Genomic DNA, 24,200 nt, shown 5'->3' with positions numbered 1-24,200 from the left:
TCCAAAGATGTGAGAAGCGTATTGATTCGAATGTCAACAAACACACGTGCTTGTTATAGTCGAAATGAAGTGTGATGTTGTGTTGGTTGTTTTCGTGTTAATTTGTTCTGCTGTAGTATCAGGTGCAGAGAAAAGTAATGAGAACCAACAGATGAAAAAGAAATTGCAAATTGGTGTAAAGAAACGACCAGATAAATGCGAATACAAATCGAAGAAAGGAGACTTCCTTCATGTTCATTATAAGGTTTCGAAACTAATACATATCGTATATACTTAAGGCAAAACTTAGTGTTATATGATACTTCAAGCATAGCTCATTTAAAATAAGCTGCAGCCATTTACAGAAACTACGTTTTGGTTAACAACGGCGTGTATCGTGAAGTACAAAATTCACATAGTTTCTGGATGGCTGTTTACATATTTCCAACACTAATGATGTGGTAGCAAAGCATCATACACATTTGCTTCCCAAGGAGTACAAAAAAAAAAAAAAAAACACACATCACCCAATACAGTCATTCATGTGGAGTATGGAACAATGAAGCGTTGTAACTTTACAATTTTTGCCGCCAGTTATTGTGAAAATTAACATTTTTTCTCCTCCCATATTTGAATTATTCAATATTCACGAAATATAAAGCACACAAGAAGTCATATGTAATGCTGTTGTGGTCTTCACTTTGAAGACTGGTTGGATGGAGCTCCCCGTGCAACTGTATCCTGAGTAAGCCTCATCATAAATCCCTGGTTTTTCTTTACTGCTTCCTCAATGTACAGACTGAATAACATTGAGGACAGGCTTCACTCCTGCCCCTCTCCATTCTCAACAGCAGCTTCCTCCATCTCATACCTGCCATTTGGTTTTTGTTCAAGTTGTAAATAGCCTCTCACTCCTCGTATTTTGTGCCTGCAACCTTCAGATTTCAACGAGAGAATTCCAGCCAACCTGTCAAAAGCTTCCTCTTAAGTCTTTCTATAATTTATTTTCTAAGATAAGTCGCGTGGTAAGTCTTGGCCTGCATGTTCCTAGATTTTTCTGAAACCCAAATTGATGATTCCTGAGGCACGCTTCAGCCAGTTTTTCCATTCTGTATGTAATTTATATTAGTATTCTGTAAACATGACGTATTAAATGGATTGTTTGGTAATATTCTCAGCACTTTCTTTCTTTGGAATTGGAATTAGGATATCCTTCTTGAAGTCTGAGGGTGTTTCACATGTCTCATATTTCTTGCACACCAAGTGGAATAGTTATGTCGTGGCTGGCTCTTCCAATGATATCAGTAGTACTGAGGGACTGTCATTTACTCCAGGGGCCTTTGTTTCAACTTAGGCCTTTCAGTGCTGTTTCACATCCTTCTCACACCATTGTATCTCTCATCTTATCTTCACCTACCTACTTCCCCTTCCCTCTTCTGAAACACTCCCTCCAAGTTTGTTTTTCTTATGTAGCCCTTCTATATATTCCTTCCACCTTTCAAATTTCGTTTTGTTGCTTATTGTTAGTTTTCCATCAACTCTTGATATTCATACAGCTCGTAAAATAAAAAACAAACTCCCTTAAGTAAAAAATTGTGATTTTTATTTCAATTAACAAAACCTTTCAAGCCCTGGGGACTCATCATAAGGTGCTTGTTCAGTCTACATAATTTTTTGTTTTTAGGTTAGTACTGTCTGTGTTAAGATTTTGTGGTTGTATTAGAAAGTGGCACATTTTAACAAAAACTAAGAGAATCTTTTATTCCTCCCAGTAGGTGATTACCTAGTTTTTAAGAATAGTATGAGCAGGGACATTAATATACATCTAGGAATAAAGGAGATGACTCACTGAAAGGCAGAAGCGCTGCATCGTCAATAGGTATACAAACAAAAGGTACAGAACTTTGCTAGCTTTCGGAATTAACTTCCTTTTTTGAGCTTGTAGTGAAAACATGTATACACCTGTCTCCGTACATTGTGCTCAGTTGATTGCCAGCTCTTTCCTGACCCACAGTGACTGTACTAGATTAAGGTGGGGGTGTAGGGTGGGGTAGGGTGAGGGATGGAGTGAAGCAGGGTGGTGTTTGGGGGGAGGGGGGGGGGGGGAATGGGGAAGCAGCTTGTGGGAGAGTAGGGAGCCGTCTGTGGGCTAGCTAGGGGTGCAGGTAGGGGGGGCAGGTGGCAGATGGCTGGGCACACGATTTCACAGACTATGGCATGAGATAGGTGAGATAGCAGCGCAAAACTAGCTGACATGAATTGGGCGTGGTACTGGGACACAAGATGGTGTGTGTGTGCGTAAGACACTCACACTCTGTTGGGTGGGGGGACAGCAAATTACCTTAGGTTTAGGTAGTGAAAGAAAGGATGTGCTGTAAGGATAGCTCCCATCTGCACAGCTCAGGAAAGCTGGTAGTGGCTGGGTGGTCCACCTTGCTTTTGGCAATAGTTTGTCAGCGGCCATTCATTCAAGTTAACAGCTGGCTGGTTGTCATACCAATGTAAAATGCTGTGCAGTGGCTGCAGCACAGCTGGTATACAATATGGCTGATTTCACAGGTGACCCGCTCTTTGATGGGACTGAAGTAGGTGGTGCTGGATTGGACTGGTGGGTCTTCCACAAGGGTATAATCCCTGTGGCAGGGGATTGGGTGTTGGAGTGGCATAGGGATGGACTAGGATGTTGTGGGGGTTGGGTGGGCAACAGAACACCACTTTGGAAGGGGATGGAAGTATCTTGAGTAGGATGTCCCTCCTTTCAGGGCGTTATGATAGATAATCAAAGCCCTGACGAAGCTTGTGGTTCAGTCGTTCTTGTCCCCGGTGGTATTGGGTGACAAGGGGGGTGCTCCTTTTGTGGTTGGTTCTTGGGAGGGATATAAGGATCAGGTGTGTGGGTGGATATGCCACAGGGGAACTGTTTGTATATTAAGTCTGGAGGGCATTGCCTGTCTTTGAAAACCTTTGTGAGGCCTTCAGCATACTGGGTGAGAGAGTTCTCATCACTGTAGATGCGGCAGACTGAACTATCTGCACATTATTATACACCGACACATATTTAATCCTACAGCACATTTGTGTTGAATTGTGCTTTCAACTGACTGTAGGGCGAAAATTTTGTATATATATATGTTAACGTGCCTACTCATATTGTACCTTTAAACCTTGTAACCAATACTGGAAATAGTAAGTGATTTTTGGTGTTGTGTTAGTTTTGTAAAGTTTGTAGTCACTTTGTAATATAAGCCTAGGTTGGTAGAGAAGTCTTGTGGAAAGAAAACAGTCTTGCTACTAGGGAGCAGTCACAGGAGAGGCCTGGGCCAGTTGCTACAGGAAAAGCTACGCGTTGAATACCAGTTTACAAGCATTGTGAAACCAAGCACCCAGCTCGGCCAGGTGACAGAGAACATTGTGGCCTTATGCAGAGATTCTGATGGCAAGAACGAAGTACTTATAGTAAGAAAAGCAGGAAACAGCCTGGCTAACAACTTAGAAAATATCACCTGAAGGAAGTAAGAGCAGCAACGCCACACACTGACATGGAGTTTGTCGAAGTTTTGCAGCAACATGACCAGCCCCAGATTAACAAGGCTATTAGCTGTATGAACAAAGAACTGAGTGAGTTGCTTTTGACTGAAACAGACTCTATCTGTTGCTGTGATGGAGGATGAGGATAATCATGGCCTGCAACTGAATGGGGGGGGGGGGGGGGGGGAGTATATGTAACCTGAACAGAAAGTGAAAGTGGAGGGGGGCACAAGCACACAGGGCACATTTTTTTTTACATTAGTCAGATTACAGACAGAGAGTATTGAAAGAAATTAGAACAGTACATGGCAATAATATGTGTTACACTTTCCAGAAAAATAAAATTAATTTGTTTCATTAGAGCATTGGAAGGGTGAAAAACAAGATAGATGAGCTTATTGTATGCTTAGTACATGTGATGGATGACCTGTGCCTCTCTGAACACCATGTTACCTCAGGAATGGGGAAGTTAAATATGAGGGATTATAGACTTGCATCATTTTCATGTAAAGTTACCGTGGAAAAAGGAACTGCAACATATTTAAAAGTTGGACAGAAAATAAAAAATACTGAAACAAATAGTATTTGTGTTGATCGGAAACTAGAAATGTACTTGTAAAGTTGTTACTCCAGAATACTTCCCCAATAATTGCAGCAGTATACAAATCCCCTGTAAGAAACTTTTAGCTATTTATTAGAAATCTAGATGCATTATTGAACTCCATGTCAGACAAGAAGAAATAGTTAGTGGTTTGTGGAGATTTCAGTGCAGATTTCTTAAAAGATACGGACAGGAAAAATCAACTAGAATTATTATTTTAGTGTTTCAATCTAATTTCAGTAGACAGTTTTCCATCTTGTGTACAGCAAAATAGTAGGTTACTGACTGATTACATTTTTATAGACAGTTTCTAGGCTGAATGCACAATTAATGGAAGTAAGCAGTATGGCACGTTAGAACCCACGAGGCAGGTTTGTACCAAGCATTGAGGCTTATTAATGAGAATAGGATACAATATTGTAAGAGTAAGATAAAAAGGATGGACTGGAATGAGGTATATGTAGAAAGACATGCTAATGTCAAATTCAGTTCATTCCATAGTAAATTTGTGTCAATATTTGAAAGCTGCTTTCCCAAAAATAATTGTCCAGAAGATAAGAAAAAGGGGGTGGGGGGTAAGCCATGGATAACTAATGGAATTATTTATTTAAGGGCCAGCATAAGTCAAGATCCTTACATGCATACCACAAAAAGTACTGTAGTATTTTAAGGAAAGTCATTAAGTGTCCAGGATTATGCATGTCTTGGCAGAAATAAATAGTGCAGATAATAAGATGAAAACTGTATGGTACATTGTCAAACAGGAGACAGGATAGCCAGTCAGTGTACAAGATTCCATTAAATTACACTAAATGTCAATGTTGTGACTGATAATTCACTAGTTGCAAGTAATTTTCAACACTCAATTTCTAATCATAGCAGCAAATACAAAAATAATGGTGCAGTTTACGAAGCTGGAAAATATATTAAAAATGTCATTTCACAAAATGTTAAGAAGCTAGAAGTTACACCAACATTCTTCTCTGAAATTACAATTATAAAAATCTAAAAAACTAAAGCTCATCTGAGGTTGATGGAATTTCAAGCAGAATTCTGGAAAGTTGTTCCAACTTAGTAACTAATGTCCTTTGTGATATGTGCAGTGTAACACTGGCACAGTGAATTTTTCCAGGCACAGGTTAAAATATGGAATTGTTAAAACACTTCATAAGAAAGACAACAAGACAGGCTTAAACAGTAATCCAGTTTCATTACTGACATCTTTTTTCCATAACATTTGAAAAAGTAACAAACTCAAGAGCAAACATGCACTTAAGTGGAAACAATGTACTTAGCATATCAAATTTTGGATTACAGATGGGTTGCCTCACAGAATGCTATTTATACTTCACTCATTAAGTGGTACACAGCTTAAATAATAATATATGACCAGTTGATCTCTTTTGTAACGTTTCCAAGGTGTTTCAGTGTGTAGATCAGGTTAGTCTCTTAGAAAAACCCAGGTCATATGGAATTGGTGACTTTATGCACAGCTGATTTAATTCATATCTCACAAACAGAATGCAAAAGATTGTACTGAATAATTCAGACAGTGTTAAAAATGTAGAAATTTTAGCAACAGGGGGAAAAAGTCACAAAGGGAATCCCACAGGGTTCAGTTTTGGATCCTAGGGATTCTCAAGCAGATAACAGCACTGTGATGTCGCACCAGGGCAGCAGCTGCAAGCATACCCAGTGTGTGGTCATGGGCTGGATCAATGAGCAGTTGTGAGGCTGTGTGCATGTCATGCTGAAGTGTTGTTTAATTGAGCAAGTCCATTGTGTCCAAGTATACCCACATGCTGCATACATTCACTAATGAAGAATATGCAGATATGTTGTTTGTGTATGGGTACTGTAATGGCAGTGCCCATGTGTCTGTGGCAGAATACCAGAGACATTTCCCTTATTGACGGACCTCCTGTGCTAGGGTATTTCTCAGGATTTTTCAAATAATTCATAATTCCAGAACACTCCAGTATACAGGTAACATCAGAATGTGAGGTCATCGAGTCAGCTGAGGAAAGGGACGATGTTATCGCAATGGTGCAATCGAGTCTCACCATAACTATACAGCGCATTAGCCATCAGCTCCATATTCCCCAAACATAAGAGCTTGTTCCCATTCCACGTGCACCACATGCAACATCTGCATTCAGGTGACTCTTTAAGCAGACAACAATGTTGTGAATGGTTAGATGTACACAGAAAAGTCATGCAGTACACTTTATTGACAGATGAGGCTACATTTACATGCAATGGTATCACGAACGCCCACAATTTTCATACACAGGTGATGGAGAACCCACACGACACTAGGGAAAGAAAATTCCAAGTTAGGTTGTCAGTGAATGTCTGTTGTGGTATGATTGGTGATCTGGTGATAGGGCCTGTGTTCTTGCTAAATCACATGATAGCTGCAGCATATTCACATTTCCTGGTAGAAGATGTGACATTAGACCAATGATGGCAAATGTACTTAACATATGATGGCTCACCTTTACTGTACCAGACAAGTATCCCAGTATCTGAATAACACATTTCCTTGACCATGGATTGGTTGTGGTGGACCCATTAACTGGCCTGCCATATCACTCGATCTAATCCTAGTAGACTTCTGTTTATGTGGCTGCTTATAGGTGAATGTGTATGCTACAAAGGTGGGTACACATCACTGGTGCTGCTGCCAGCATTAAAGCCCAGCAAGATGATGATCAATACGGAACACAGCACACCCTCCAACACATTGACAGGGGCATTGAGATGAGTGGAGGACTCTTCGAACACCTTTTGTAGGATGGATCAGTTATCTGTCCCAGCATTGTTCTATCCATCACAGTGCCTACACAGCACCTCAGTAAGTAATATTCACACTTGTCGTCATAATATTTCATGGATGTGTGTAGTCTTCAATGCGCTCCAGCTCTGTAACGATTGAAAATGGCCCACATTTTCATAGGACTTTTTTGATTTATTCTCACATGTAGATCACCTCACATATTATGTGACATTTCTCCTGAATCACCCCGTATTTGTGTGAATGACCCTCTACTTAACATTCAACAAACAGAATTAGCATTTTTGTTTCAGACATTTATAGTCTTCTAATCCCATTAGACAGAAAGAACCAAAGAGTTGCTAAATGATGTTTTCCAACAAATTATTAAGTGGTTCTCTGAAAGGGGACTCTCCTTAAATTTTGAAAAAACGGACTACATTTAGTTCTGTACAAAAATAGCCATACCAGCAATTGATGTCGCACATGATTGGGAGTCAGTAAATAGGGTAGAATGCTCCAAATGTTTGGTGTACATATTGATAAAAATCTGAACTGGAAGAAGTATATTACTGAGATTCTCAAACAGTTAAGTTCATCTAGTTTTGCTCTTCGTATAATTGCTAATCTTGGAAGATTGTAGATTGTATTTTATTGGTCCTGTTGTCTATATAGCAGCTTATGCATAAGACATTGGACAAGTCAAGTTATAAATATACAGGCTGAAAGTAATTTCAAGGCATACATATTTAAGCTTACAATAATACACTTTACACACAAGTATTTATATAACACATTTCATAAATTTAAATATTCTTCAATGGAATAAAAGCAGTGATGCTGTAAATATGACTTTAGAGATTTTCCAAATGTATTGACCTCAGTGATAGCTTTTATGTTTTCAGGAAGTTTGTTATAAAGCTTAACTCCCATGTGAAAAGTACCTTTTTGCCACAGTGCTGTGCTGATTTGAGTAATATGTAAGTTCCTGTTTTGTCTGGTAAAGTGCTCATGTATATCACAGTTTTTTTGTAGCCTCTGGTCCTTGCCTATTACATTTAATTTAAAGAACAAAAGGGTTTCCATAATGTATACACACGGTAATGAGGGAATACCAGATTTCTTAAACAGGGGTTTACAAGAGTCTCTAGGCTTGCACCCAAACAAGATTCTAATGGCCCTTTTTTGTAGTTTAAAAGTGCTATTAGCTATTTTAGAGTTTCCCCAGAAGGTGACCCCATATCTAAGACGAGAATGAAAGTACGCATGATATACATTCAATACTGTTTTCTCACTACAGCATGATTTTAATGAACAAAGAAGATAATATGTTTTGCTCAGTTCTGCATTGAAACATTCAATATGCTTATTCCATCTGATGTTACTCTGCAGCCAAAGTCCTAAGAATTTGGTTTCAGTACTGTTACCAACTGGTTCGTCATTGATAGAGACTGATGGGATAAACATGTCCTTGTTAGGAACATTGTGGAATTTTAGAGCAACGGTTTTCTTACTGTTTATTACAAGCTGATTACTCTCTGCCCAGCTGCTAAGTTGTTTCGTGACCGTGTTTACTGTCTGCTGTAACTGTTCATCGTCGTCTCCTTTTAGTAGAATCGTGGTGTCATCTGCAAATATGATTGATTTGTGTGCATCAATATTTAAGCTTAGATCATTTATGTACAGAAGAAACAGAAGGGATCCCAATACGGATCCTTGGGGTACACCACATTTTATTTGTTTATAGTCAGATAAGTGATTAGATACAGTTTTTAGTTCAATATTTGTGTGCTTGACGCACACTGCCTGCATACGATTTGTCAGGAAGGAACTGATCCACTTGTTGGACAGACCTCGAATACCATATCTTTCTAGCTTTGATAGCAGAATTTTATGGTCCACCATGTCAAAAGCTTTTGACAAGTCAATAAAGACTCCTATTGTTTCCTGTTTTTTGTCCATCAGGTTTAGGATGGAATTGATGCACTCATAGACAGCAGTTGTCGTTGACCTCTTATTTCTGAATCCATGTTGTTCATTACATAGGATGCTGTTTTTATTTATAAATTTCATAAGTTTCTCATACATAACTTTTTCCAGTACTTTAGAGATGCAGGAGGAAATTGTGATGGGTCTGTAGTTATTTACATTGTCTTTATCCCCTTTTTTATATACAGGAATAACTTTTGATGTTTTTAACACATCAGGGAAAGTGCCTGCCTGAAGTGAGCAGTCGCATAAATGTGTGAGTACTTCAATTAGGTTTGATGCGCTCTTCTTTAACATTGTTGCAGGTATACCATCAATACCTGCCGATTTGGAATTTTTTAGTCCTTTTATTGCTTTAGCTACTTCATCTTGTGAAACAGAACTGATGTACATTGATCCTCTACATGTACTTATTTTATATTCATTTGCCTGGATGCTCTTAAAGTTTGATTGTAACATATTTTCAGCAACACCTGTGAAAAAGTTGTTAAATGTGTTAGCTACTTCTAAGGGGTTTGTTACTTTTTTATTTTTATGTGATAGTGTTATATTTTTCCAAGGTTGTCTGTATTCTCCACATTCTTTTTTTATAACACTCCACATAGCCTTTGATTTATTAGCTGAATTATAAATGATTTCATCATTATGCATTATTTTTGCTCAGCCTCCTAACATGTTTTGCATATTTTCACTCACTAATGTTGCATGAAATAATTTTCTGCAGCAACTCATTACTCATTGATTGCAAAAAAAAGGCAGTAACAATAATATGTGATGTTCACCCACAGATGTCATGTCCATCACAATACATATATTCCCAAATGAAATTTGTTATTATTAGTCCAACACAATTTGAGAGGAGCAGTGATCTCCATACCTACAACACTAAAGGAAAGCTGTCAGTGGCTCAGAAAGGAGTTCAATGTGCAGCAACAGAAATTTTTGATCATTTGCCCAAAAACATAACACTGCTAGGAAGCTGACAGGTAGCAAAGCAAGTTTTAAATCTTATTTAAAATCATTTCTCCTGAACAACTCCTACTATTCCATTGATGAATTTGTTCTTAAAAACTGGTCGTGAGAAAAAAATTTGTAAAAAATGTAGTTACACAAGTAGGGCTAAAAATAATAATGTGCTCATTAATGTTAACACTAATAATGTAAACACATCCTGTAAACTGACACGTACCACATCATTTTGATAAAAGAAATGTTCAAATGATCTATGGAATATGTAACTAACTATACCTACGTAACCTTAGCAGGACAAGAAGTATTAACCTACAGCCGAAAAATGATGTAGGCTGAACAAGCACTCAAAGATGAGACCCCAGGGCTTGAAATGCATCTTGGACTGAAATAAGATTCACCATTTGTGTCTGAAGTTAGTTTGTTTTTTGTTTTATGAAAGTAGTACAGCTACAGAAGCGACAATGACAGCTGTGGATAAGGTTAAGTAATTCATATAGCTGCTTCTGTTTTCTGGAAAACCCACTTTAATTTTCCTAAATGCCGTATCTGTCTTTCCCCTGCATATGTCCTCTAGCCATTCCTGTGTAGACACTTTGTGCCAGTCTCAGTTTTTAGATAACTGTATTCCCATTTAACTGCTTCAAATAGGTGCATCTCTGTGTTTTCTCCTTTCATCAATTAAATTCAATATCTTCCTCTTTTCTCCTCCTCCTCCTATGAATTATGCTCAGAATCCGCATCTGCCACTGAAAATGTTTTACAGTTTAAAATCTAGTTCTGACATTCTCTCACCATTACATAATAAATTTAAGACCTTGCAATGTCTCCATCTCTCTTCCACATATACAACCTTCTTTCATGGTTCTTCAACCAAGTGTTAGCAATGAATAATTTACCCTCTGTTCAAAATTCTACTAGATGTCTTCCACTTTTATTCCTTTCACACAGTCCATATTCCATTATTTTTCCTTCTCTTCCTTTTCCAACTTTCGAATTCCAGTCCCTCTTCATAGTTAAATTTTCCACTCCCTTATCTATCTGAATAATTTCGTTTGTCTCATGATACATTCTGTCAATCTCTTCATCGTCTATGGAACTAGGTGGCATACGGTCTTGTAATACTGTGGTCTGTGTTAACTTTGTGTCTATCTTGCCGACAATAATCATTCACTATGCTGTTCATAGTAGTTTACCCTTATTCCAATATTTTACTCATTATTAGACCAACTCCTGCATTACCTCCGTTTGATTTTGTATTTATACCTCTGCACTCATCTGGCTAGAAGTCATGTTCATCCTGCCACCAAACTTTACTATTGGCCACTTTATCTAACTTCAGCCTACCAATTTCCATTTTTAAATTTTCTAACCTACCTGTTTATTAAGGGATCTAATGTTCCATGCTCCAACCCATAGAGTGCCAGTTTTGTTTTTCCTGATGTCGATGTTATCATGAGTAGTCCCTGCCTGGAGATCCAAATAGGGGCTGTCTTACCTCCAGAATATTTTACTCAAGGGGTGCAATCATCGTTTAACCATTTATGTAGTACAGCTACATACCCTCAGAAAAAAACGGTGGCTGCAGTTTCCTCATGCTTTCAGCTATTCACAGTACCAGCACAGCAAGGCCATTTGGCTGATGTTACAAGACCAGATTAGTCAATCATACAGACTGTTTCCCCTGCAACCATTAAATAGACTGCTGCCTATTTTCAGGAACCACACGTTTGTCTGGCCTCCCAACTAATACCTCTCCACGTGGTTGCACCTATAGTACAGCTATCTTTATTGATGAGGCATGCAAGCGACCCCACCTCAGCAAGGTCTGTGAATGATGAATCGTTTTCCATGGATTCACATAGATGGTTCTCTGAGATGTGGAAAAAGTCAAGGATGTGTATTTTACTTAATTACAATGCAATACAATGAAATGACTTTTCTTTATCAAAAGTTATTGTGCAAAAATAAATGATGATAATAATAATAATAATAATAATAATAATATGACCTATTTAAGAAATCTATAGTGATACTCTTCCATGGAGGAAAAGAGAGTATTCCTGCCGAGAGCTCTTTAATTCAGCTTTTAACGAATTACCTTACTTTGAAGACATTTAAAATGCTATAGCACGTAGTTGAATATTGGGGCAGTGCCTATACATTTACCCTATTCGTTTGTATTTTAATCTTGAACTCTTTACAGGCACAAGTTCATTTTGATCCTAATATCATAAGTCATTTGTAGTAAATTTTTTATGAGAAAAGGCAGATATTGGTAATGACAACAAAGATTAAATTTTAAGAATATATGTATTGTGGAATAGTTGTGAAAGTGTCAGACTTCTTCAAAATAGGGCCTTGCAATTAATGAGTGAAACAAAACATGCAGAATGTTGTTCAATTTTAAATTGCAGTTAAGTGTAACTATGCATTAATGCAAATTTAGCAAAAGATACACTGCAGAGCCAAAGAAACTAGTACACCTGCCTGATATTTCCCATGAGCACACAAAAGTGTCACAACAAGACATGGCATGGACTGGACTAATGTTTGAAGTAGTGCTGGAGGGAACTGACACAATGAATCTTGCAGGGCTGTCCATAAATCCGTAAGCATATGAGGGGATGGAGATCTCTTTTGAACAGCATGTTGCATGGCATCTCAGATATGCTCATAATGTTCATGTCTGGGGAGTTTGGTGGCCAGTGGAAGTATTTAAACTCGGAAGAGTGTTCCTGGAGCCACCCTGTTGGAATTCTGGATGTGTGGGGTGTTGCATTGTCCTGCTGGAATTGCCCAAGTCCATTGGAATCCACAGTGGACATGGATGGATGCAGGTGATCAGACAGGATGGTGAAGTACATGTCACCTGCCAGAGTCGTATCTAGACATATCAGGGGTCCCAGTCACTCCAACTGCGCATGCCCCTCATCATTACAGAGCCTCCACCAGCTTGAACAGTCCCCTGCTGATGTGCAGGGTCCATGGATTCATGAGGTTGTCTCAGTACTCGTACATGTCTATCTGCTCAATACAATTTGAATGGGACTCCGATCAGACAACATGTTTTCAGTAAACAACAGTCCAACATTGGCCCTAACAGGCCCAGGCGAGGCATGAAGCTTTGTGTTGTGCTGTTGGTCAAGGGTACATGAGTGCCTCTCCGGCTCCAAAAACTCTTATCAAAGATGTCTCATTGAATGGTTCAGACACTGACACTCGTTGATGGCCCAGCATTGAAATCTGCAGCAATCTGCGAAATGGTTGCACTTCTGTCACGTTGAATGATTCTTTTCAGTCATCGTTGGTCCAGATCTTGCAAGATCTTTTTTTCCATCCACAGCAACGGCGGAGATATTATGGTTACCAGATTTCTGATATTCACCGTACATTCGTGAAATGGTCTTTCAGGAAAATACCCATGTCATCACTACCACAGAGATGCTGTGTCCCAATGCCTATGTGCCGACTATAACTCCACGTTCAGACTCACTTAAAATCTTGATAACCTGCCATTGTAGCAGCAGTAGCTGATCTAACTACTGCGTCAGACACTTGTTGGCTTATATAGGTGTTGCCAACCTCAGGGCTGTGTGCTGCCAGTTTACATACCTCTGTATTTGAATACACATGCCTATACCATTTCTTTGGCACTTCAGTGTATAAGCAGCTTGTATAAATTAATATGCATCTGTGATGGACACTGAAGTAGTTACAAAGAAGCAGGTCTTTGTCTTTTTATGCTTGTCAAATCTGACTTGTGCAATATCTAAAATAAATAAGGGTAAGTTGTAGGGAAGGAAGGGTAATATACAATATGCACAAGAACCAAGAGGGAGAGAAAAGTGTGGAAGAAAAAGAACAAATTGCTTGTATTAAAAAGGGTGTAAGACAGGGTTGTAGTCTCTCACCCCTACCATTCAGGCTGAACACTGAAAAAGCAATACCTCTTTGCAAGCATTAATCCCAAATTGTGGGGTCTGCTGTTATCGCTAACAAGATTTGGCATGTTAATTTAAGGGGTGACGGATGCCCTTCCTGTCACTACCCTTTACCCCCCTTCCTGGGGGGATGGAATATGTGTATCCCAACTGTCTGCATCAAGTGTAATCCATGGAATAGTGCGAACCTCTTTCAGATGTCTATGAGTCGTGTAACTCAGGCGGATCATGGGGACCAGCCAGGTATTCACCTAGCAGGATGTGGAAAACCACCTAAAAAGCACATCCAGGCTGGCCAGCACACAGGCACTCGTTGTTAGTCCGCTGAGCGGGTTTGATCCAGGGCCTAACTGTGTCCAGGAAGCAGCGCATTAGTGCTCTCTGCTATTCTAGCGGGTGTACATTGAAAAAAAAAAAAAAAAAAAAAAAATAGCAATCATGGTAATAAAATGAAGGTATAAGAGTGGGATTAAAAATTCAAGGTGAAAGGGCATCAGTGACAAGATTTGTTGAAGACATTGCTATCCTCAGTGAAAGTGAAGGAGAGTTACAGTATATGTTGAATAGCATGCACAGTCTAATGAGTACAGAATATGGATAGGGAGTAAATTGAAGAAAGATGAAAGTAATGAGAAGTAGCGGAAATGAGAATAGTGAGAAGTTTGATATCAAAGTTGGTGATCACGAAGTAAATGAAGTTAAGGAATTCTGCTACCTAGGCAGTATAATAACCCCTAATGGACAGAGCACGGAGAATATGAAAAGCAGACAAGCAGAGACAGAGAGTGCATTCCTGATCAAGAGATATCTACTAGTATCAAACATAGGCCCTAATTTGAGGAAGAAATTTCTGGGAATGTATGTTTTGAGCACAAAATTGTATGGTAGTGAAACATAGACTGTTGGAATACTGAAATGGAAGAGCATCGAAGCATTTTAGATGTTTTGCTACAGAAGAATGTTAAAAATTGAGTGAACTGATCAGGTAAGGAATTGAAGTGGTTCTCCATAGGAGGAAAGTAATATATGGAAAACACTGATGAGAAGAAGGAGCTGTGTGATAGAACATGTGTTAAGGTATCAGGGATAAACTTCCGTGGTACTAGAGGGACTTGTAGAGGAAATTGGGAAAAAGTGGGATATGTACCAAATTTTTTGTAGGCATGGTTGATTGGGTCACAATTTTAACAAACTTGGATATGTTAGGTACATTAATAGCAGTAGTACCGAAGACATTCAGTGAAACCCCTATTTTAAGTTTTTATCTGGTCCAGACTTAAAAAACGCAAAATTGAGGAAAATGTTAAAACTGCAAAATTTGGGCAAAAACGTGTGTAATTGGCATATATGATTAAAAATCATAATCCTCTCCAACACTTCGTATAAAATTTGTCTAATTGGAGGGAGTTAAATGCACAGCACAATGTTATACAGTAATTAGTGGCAATGAATTTCATCAGTTCTTAAAAAATCACAGATGTGTAACACCAAGTAAAAACGCATCAAAAAATTGAAATTAGTGTCTGGCTACAAGGTAATTGAGCTGTTATCAGACATGCTACGACTACAAATTACAGGTAAAAAAATGCATTTTCGAGAGATAATCCTTTGTGTTCATCCAGAAAAAAAGCAAAAACTGGTGAACATGTTGAATTGAACCAAAAGCTTTACAGCAGCTAAATGGTAAACCATATGCATAAATGCGGACATCTGCTTAATGACATAATTTGTCACCATTGCTGTTATTGTTTAATCCTTTTCTTATGAGCTGCACTTCATATGCCCACCACTATTAAAGTGTTATTTCAGGCTTGATGAAAGAAACAGAGGCCTGAAAAAATGAGTTTACTTCCCCAATTGATGTTACAAGCTCATTAGAACTTGGCTCAGTGAATTTCTTTACACTGTATGAAATGTAAATTTGAAAGAAATTTCAGACACTACAGTTTTACTTCATGCCCTCTACCATTGCTACCAATCTTTGCAGTCTATAGTGTGTAGTGCAAAGTATATACATGAATAATGTATGTATTTGTCGAAACTGTATCATCAGATTTGAACACAAAGGTCTTTAAAATGTGCTATTGCAAAACCCTTGTTCTATTTCCATGTGACATCTCTGTCATAACATATGATCTGCACAAAACGTGTATTTTCAGCACTTCACAAAATGCTTTCACCCCTACATGCACTCCCGTCACTGAAGGGCCACTCCCCCTCTCCACACATCCAGTAGGTGAGCTCATTTAACATGTGTTAGTGTGGGGTGGTGCCTGCGCTGTATATTGGGTGACTGAACAAGTCACCAGCCAATAAGAGTTCACTAGTTGGAAATGGACTATGTTTCCTTGATTATGACCAAGGATGTTCTTCGAGCTCAGTGTTTGAATTTAAAAGACTGATGATTGATATTGTTGCTGAATGCAGTACATCGGAAATACATGTAAAAAGATGAAACTGAGTTATAAGTGGAACAAGGAAAGATGGTGAGTGGTCCCCTTCGTCACATATTGTCTTGATCGAGAACACTTCCTATCGACTGTCTTGTTTTTTCAGTGATGCTGCAACCTAGCAGTAGTTGTATCATAATTGTGTGATGAAACAGAATGTTCCAAGTTGTGTTGGTGACACTGATAGTGGATTACATCAGCATTTACTCTCTCACGTCTCCCATCTCCAAAATGGCTTAAAATATTCCCTTAATTCTGCCAACAACCGTGGTGTAAACAGTCTGTCTTTTGAGCCACTTATAACTTGTTCAGTCACACCAAATGCCAACAGGAAGAAAACTGGAGAAAGGCAAGTGAGACGTCAAATAAGAACTTAAAATCAAGGTTAACCTTACTAGGAATTTTTAGCATTGATCTTAAGGGGTTTTCTTAGGGGCTATGAATTTATGGTGCAGAATCACAAAAAACATAATTGGAGAATGTAAAATCGAAGTTCCATTGTATACATCTCATGGCAAGTCATTATCAACAAAAATCAATAGTTGTGGATAAGAGTAAACCTTCAGTGATAGACTGAAGTTATTTTTTATAATTCTGTTACACCAATATGATACAATAATGTAAAAAGCAAGCAAAAGTGATAATAGTGACTGAAAGATTTTAATATTGTTTGACATCATTAATGTTTGTTCCAGTAGAAAGTTGGATTTATGTATATCTATGTCCAAGGAAATTTGTTGATCAAGCTCTTCTTACTGTTTTTACATTTGGTGACTTGGTGGTACCCAGAGCTGTAATTTTATGAATTTTCTTTCAGTAATGTTGCACCACAAGAAAAAATGTAGCAATAATTGTTTTGAAATTATAGGTAACAAAGTGCATCACATGACATTGGTTGTTGTTGCCTAACAATTTCACTCTCTGCCTGGGTTTTAATGCCCAATTCACACTTTTGATAATGTCAGAGATTGTTTGATAACCATGCAGATGAATTTCAGCATTTATCCCAGCCTGCCAGTCAAACAACTCAGATATTACAAATCATTGGCTTTAGAGCAGACAGTACGCTGATCCACAGAAGATAGTGCCATTGTTAGAGGAAAAATGCTCAATGCCAAGTGATGCATTGGTGGAACAAATTGTTGACATTGTCATCAAATTCTCACAATATTTCATCACTGCATCTTTCCTACATCTTCAGGTTTGACAAACACACTGCTGAGCTGTGAGTGAAGCATCCTGTTTATACCAGTCTAAGTAGAAAACGTGCAGATGTGATGGTGCCAAAATCAGTGGTTAATAGCAAAGATTCTTTGACTGGAAGCAAGAAAGATACGTACGCCACTTGTTGGGCGATGAACTAAGAGCTTCAGCACATGATCAAAGGCTGTCATTCATGCTGTGCACTGCCATCAGCCACCCCAGCGCCCTCTGTCAGGAGTCGCATACCAAAATATGTGTCCGCACTGGTGTGTGACCGTTCTTGGTGTGGTCAGCCGAATATCTATGTTGCCAGCAATGCGTCGTCCCTCATATGACCAATAGTTCAAAATCTTAACTATTGGCCACCAGTTTTGGCATCTTCAATGCCAGTGCATTTCCTACTGAGACTGGCATGAATAAGAGATTTAAGTCATTACTCAGCAGTGTTTTGTTTTGTCATACTTCAAGATGTCGGTTAGCTGCAGCAATGAAGAATTGTGTGAATTTCACGACATCTGACATCACACCTGAGAACCATATCTACGACTAGTCGTCCATTGGGAAAGCCTTGAGCAACACAAATTGTTGCACTGCATAACAAAAAATAAAATATTAACTGGAAATTATTCTAGGTTCCCTGTATCCATTGTATAAGAACCTACAATGTTTGTCAGATGATTTTCTTCTTTCTCTTTTCCATATTTTCTTTCTCTCCTATCTTAGTCAATTCAGACAATTTCTGTGTAAAAAAATCATGACTTTATCACTATTATGTATGATAACTTAACAGTGAATGAGATAGATATCATGTTTTACACCTCATTAGTCAGATGATTGGCCATTTCCATCTTTCTTGCCAGGAGTTTATTGGCCAGTCTGTCATCTTTAATCTGTCTTCAGTTTTGGTTTACCCCAATTTTTATTAGTATTGAAGAAAAACAGTTCAGACATTCACAGTAATTAAGAGTGCATTCTTGTTCCAATTTTCTCGATTTGAGCTACATGGTATTATGCAGATCTTTAATGTGGCAGCTTTAGGTGGCGAGTGTTTTGAAGTATGGTTGTGTAAGACGCCGTTAGAGGTCGGGCCTAAACTTCCACATTTACGACACTGAAAACCTCAGCAAACATTGCGCTGCAGCATTTACTAAATGCATATGTACCCCACTTTGCTTTATGTCAGGGCCGGCCAAACGCTGCACAGTGTGCAGACGTGCGGAAGTGCTGCACATGTGCGCACGTGTGCGACAGCGACATCTGTTATTAGACATGTGTCCTAAATGAACAGCGGCGGCTCCTCTTCCCTGTTTATGTGGTACAAGCAAGAGCGCAACATACCCAGTCTTGTTTACCCCTGGTGATCGTAACCTTAACAGAGAAGAGCCTAGAAATGGCAGGTACTGTGAAAAAGCAAAGGACGGGAGATCTATGTTCTCGGTCGTTTCGATCAAGCATCAGTGATGAAAACCTCCGCAATTGCTTGCGTTTGTCAATGAGCCATGCTTTTGTGCCCGATATTAACTATATCATTTCGCATGACCAGTGATAAACGTGTTTGGATTTATTCCTTTCATAATTAAAAATTAGTGTTTACTAACTGTGCATTATTGTCTCATTCTGCTCCATGTTACATTATTATCAGGAAAATTGGTCATTAAACCGATTGTTGTATACTTAGATTTAGGTTTTTTTTAAAATGTGTGAAGGGCTATGCTCAGTTGAAGTCGATAAAACGTAACATTCATCTAATTGTCGGTTATTATGCAGATTTCAGACGGAACTGATGAAAGATATAGCAATAATGGTACAGGTGATCATCGAGAGGTCTGCGGTTGTCATTCTGTTCAGAGGTCAGTGAGACAGAAATTATGTGGGTGTAACTGAGGGCACCGAGAATTAGTTATAGGAAACCTTGCATTGGTTTAATGTTATTTGAAATCATGACTAAGGTTCATTGGAAGTCGCTAAGTGCTCTCTTTCTCAAATACTAGATCAAAAACATTACGCGTATTTACGTGCCGTCAGTCAAGCTGCCTTAATAAAAACCCACGGTTGTTAACTGTATTACATGTCTTACTGGGTTAAACTGTTAACATAAAAGTAGACGTCTCAATGAGTAGACTGTGACAGTATTTTAAATGTTTAATACGCGAAATACCTTGCCATGGTTGGCTTGCAAGCTGTGGAAAGAGCACTAGAACGCGCCGGTACAGAGTATCTCAGCAAGTGGATAGAGCGACACATGTGCGGAGAAACATGCACTACATGAACACTGACGGCTGCGGCGTGCACGCTGTGACCCGGAAGTTGCACATGTGCAGGAGCACCGTACGCGTGCAGAATTTTTGGCCGGCCCTGCTTTATGTTGTGTGTTGCTCATTATATTCTTTTCTTGTGTTGAAATGAGTGAAGAGAATTATCCTCGTCCACAGAGACATTCAAGTATGATTCTCACAACACCAGAATGAATTGGCAGGCTTTCACTAGAGCACAGAACATGGATTTAGGCTACCAGCTCTGTGAGGAGGAGACGGGACGTACTGCGACCCACTCTTCTGGCCTGCCCTTGGCTGGGCTAAGTTCATGTTTGTTTACTTTTCATGGCTGGCTGTATGTTATGTGTCCAGACTCAAAAATGGGATGATTTCATTCATCTGTCTCATTTACATTGAACAATAATAATCAATCCAGCCTTGTCAGTCACAATAATCAACCTGCAATCCCATCTCCTTCTTTTCATGCTGTATGAAATACAGGGTGTACATAAAGCCCAGGAACACTTTCAATTATTTATTGCACAAGAACCAAACATTGTACAGATATCATACATATGTCATTTTGAAGAGAAACCCTGAAAGTTTTTTTTTCCCTCCCCATGCATACTGCCACAGCGTAGTTTGGTAATTTTCTGATAGTCAGCGCTAGTCGCAAACATGGCGAGTTCAGGTGCAGAGCGAGCTTTCTGTGTGTTGAAGTTCGACAAAAACAAGTGTGCTACAGCTGTTCAATGAATGTTTAGAACCAATTACAGTAAGAAGCCACCAACAAGGAAGGCCATTTACCACTGGTACAACAATTAGTTAAGACGGGTGCTTGTGCCTGGCAAAGAGAAGTGGACATCCTAGTGTGAGTGAAGTGAATGTGGAACGCATATGAGAGACATTCCTACTTGGACATGTTGCCGCAATGGCTGATGCCTCAAATGCAATCAGACTTTCTTTTCATCTTTTAGCAGGATGGGGCTCAACTTCATTTTCGTCGTTAATTTCGTGGGTACCTGAACCTGGAGCTGGTGCATCAATGGATTGGTTGTGCTACAGAAGGGGACAGCTGTTTTATGAAATAGCCTCCCCAATCACCAGATCTCACACTCTGTGACTTTTTTCTGTGGGAACACATTAAAGATCTGGTGTATGTACTACGTCTACCACGTGATGTAGCAGTACATAAAATACCTATGTCTAATGGTGCCAACAGTGCCCCAGTTATCTGCATCTCTCACATGCTGCGCCTGAGGGAATGCTTATCTATATAGTATTTTCCTCTGAGAGTTTTTTGTATTAGAAATGGAAAGTTCTCAACTGAAGTTAGTGGTGCTGCAAATTGTCTTAGCTCAAGTGAAGATGGCCATCAAACTGGGATATCAACAGTTGCATATTTTAGATTTTTTTGTTGTTTCACTACAGTGTTTAGTTAAGTTAAAATCACCCCATTGCTCCGTGAATTATGAAACCCATCTAGGCCAAGTAAATTACACAATTCCCCTTGAAATCTGTTGTTAGCCAATGTGAGTTCAACGGATCTCTAATAGGGTCTGCTTGTTCTTATTGTGAGACATGTCATATGGTGGAGTGTTGACTCAGTTCAAATATCATAACTCACTTTTCCCCAAGCTGCCATTAGAGTAGTACACTGCTGGCCATTAAAATTGCTACACCACGAAGATGATGTGCTACAGACACGAAATTCGACAGGAAGAAGATGCTGTGATATGCAAATGATTAGCTTTTCAGAGCATTCACACAAGGTTGGCGCCGGTGGCGACTCCTACAATGTGCTGACTTGAGGAAAGTTTCCAACTGATTTCTCATACACAAACTGCAGTTGACCAGCGTTGCCTGGTGAAACTTTGTTGTGATGCCTTGTGTAAGGAGGAGAAATGCGTACCATCACGTTTCCGACTTTGATAGAGGTCGGATTGTAGCCTATCGTGATTGTGGTTTATCGTATCGCGACATTGCTGCTCACGTTGGTCGAGAACTGATGACTGTTAGCAGAATATGGAATCAGTGGGTTCAGGAGGGTAATACGGAACGCCATGCTGTATCCCAATGCCCTCGTATCACTAGCAGTCGAGATGACACGCCTCTTATCCGCATGGCTGTAATGCATTGTGCAGCCACATCTCAATCCCTGAGTCAACAGATGGGGACGTTTGCAAGACAACAACCATCTGCACGAACAGTTCAACGACGTTTGCAGCAGCATGGACTATCAGCTTGGAGACCATGGCTGCGGTTACCCTTGACGCTGCATTACAGACAGGAGCATCTGTGATGGTGTACTCAATGATGAACCTGGGTGCACGAATGGCAAAACGTAATTTTTTTTGGATGAATCCAGATTCTGTGTACAGCATCATGATGGTCGCATACGTGTTTGGCGACATCGCAGTGAACGCATATTGCAAGCGTGTATTCGTCATCGCCATACTGGCGTATCGCCCGGCATGATGTTATAGGGTGCCATTGGTTACACATCTCAGTCACCTCTTGTTCACATTGACGGCACTTTGAACAGTGGACGCTACATTTCAGATGTGTTACGACCCGTGGCTCTACCCTTCATTCGATCCCTGCAAAACCCTACATTTCAGCAGGCTAATGCACGACCGCATGTTGCAGGTCCTGTACGGACCTTTCTGGATGCAGAAAATGTGCGACTGCTGCCCTGGCCAGCACATTCTCCAGATCTCTCACCAATTGAAAACGTCTGGTCAATGGTGGCCGAGAAACTGGCTCGTCACAATATGCCAGTCACTACTTTTGATGAACTGTGGTGTCATGTTAAAGCTGCGTGGGCAGCTGTACCTGTACACGCCATCCAAGCTCTGTTTGACGCAATGCCCAGGCATATCAAGGCCGTTATTATGGCCCGAGGTGGTTGTTCTGGGTACTGATTTCTCGGGATCTATGCATCCAAACTGTGTGAAAATGTAATCACATGTCAGTTCTAGTATAGTATATTTGTCCAGTGAATACCTGTTTATTATCTGCATTTCTTCTTGGTGTAGCAATTTTAAGGGCCAGTAGTGTACATGTATTTTTGCAGTGATTTAAGAGTAATATGAGTTCATGAACTGTACAAATCACAAATTCTCAAACTTGCATTTGATACTGAAAATATTGTGGCAAGAGATGTTAAATCATCACAAATACATGTGTTTCAATGATAGCCAAGTTTTCTGTAAGTCATTCTTCTGCAGAGCTAAAAGAGACACACACTGCAAGGTGGCTACTGGAGTGTAGTTGTAGATATAGACTTCGTGGATTTTGCAAATGTATGAACATTACTAATGTTTGACCATAATTTTTATTTCAGGGTTCATTGGAGGATGGAAATGAATTTGACAGCAGCTATGGTCGAGGACAGCCCCTCACTTTCACTCTTGGCTCTGGGCAAGTAATCAGAGGATGGGACAAAGGACTTATGGGGATGTGTGAAGGGGAGAAACGGAAACTTGTAATACCTCCAGAGCTAGGGTATGGGGCCAGTGGATCACCTCCAAAAATACCCAAGCATGCAACTCTGATCTTTGAAGTGGAGCTCGTCAAAATTGACAGACGTGATGATCTTTGAATCAAATAGAATGGTGAACTATCAAAGAGTTAAGTAAATATGTGATCGTAAAAAGTTGGTAACATATCTGTATGTAGTGTGTGCGTCTGATTGCATTAAATGTGGAAAAGTCTTCCATAGGTTTGTCAGGCAATAGAAAAAATGCAACTTTTGACTGTCAGCTATATTTTGTAACAAAATTACCTGTGTGCCCATCCTGTTTTGTATTTGTGACCCATTCCCAGATAACCGCATGCCTTAAAGAATCCGCTTCCAGGGCGGGGGCACACTGCTACAAGGCCTCCTGTTCAAGTTCACCTGTGGATTAATGATGTGGGCCAGTGTGTCAGCCAGCCTGGATGTAGTTTAAGATGGTTTCCCACATTCCCACTACTTAAACGCACTATACAAACATTTATAAAACTCTCTAACACTTGCATATGGAATTTACTTTAGACACAGACAAATGGAGTGCACTGATTCCATCCTGGGCAGCAAATAGGAGATAAATGTGTAGCGTACTTCAACTCATAATCAGCAGCAGCATTTGTGACCATTTGTAGTTTTTCTTTCTGGAAATATTTCTGAAATTCATGTCACTAATCCTTTGGGAAGCCTTACTTCCACAGTTTCACTACACGATTTAGTGCTTCATGAACATAATAATGCTGTGTTATGCCTTGTAGCTTTTGAGGCCACTTCACACAAGTGTTTTTGTTTCAAATTTCCCTAATTCTGCTTCATTGCTCTTTGTAGTATTGTTTGTTGTTATTTCAATTTCTAATTTGCAAAATATGAGCAAAATTCATGTTCTTGATCTACTTACAAGAAAACTAAAAACCAACATTAACAATATTTATAAAAATGAGAAATGATTACTTTCCATCTGACAAAACAGTATCAACTTGAGCAACAGGCATTCA

General features: G+C 39.4%; 1 protein-coding gene across 1 annotated transcript; it reads left to right on the top strand.

Annotated features, from left to right (window-relative positions):
* LOC124619565 (peptidyl-prolyl cis-trans isomerase FKBP2) lies at window positions 1-23,462 on the top strand. The gene is made up of 2 exons (XM_047146053.1): window positions 1-244; window positions 23,041-23,462. The coding sequence occupies exons 1-2, from the start codon at window positions 65-67 to the stop codon at window positions 23,296-23,298; spliced, it is 438 nt and encodes a 145-aa protein (XP_047002009.1). The 5' UTR covers window positions 1-64; the 3' UTR covers window positions 23,299-23,462.
* Window positions 23,463-24,200: the final 738 nt, after the last annotated feature.

Source organism: Schistocerca americana, chromosome 6, assembly GCF_021461395.2.
Source record: "Schistocerca americana isolate TAMUIC-IGC-003095 chromosome 6, iqSchAmer2.1, whole genome shotgun sequence".
Taxonomy (NCBI): Eukaryota; Metazoa; Arthropoda; class Insecta; order Orthoptera; family Acrididae; genus Schistocerca; species Schistocerca americana.
This window is presented reverse-complemented; position numbering and strand designations above follow the sequence as displayed.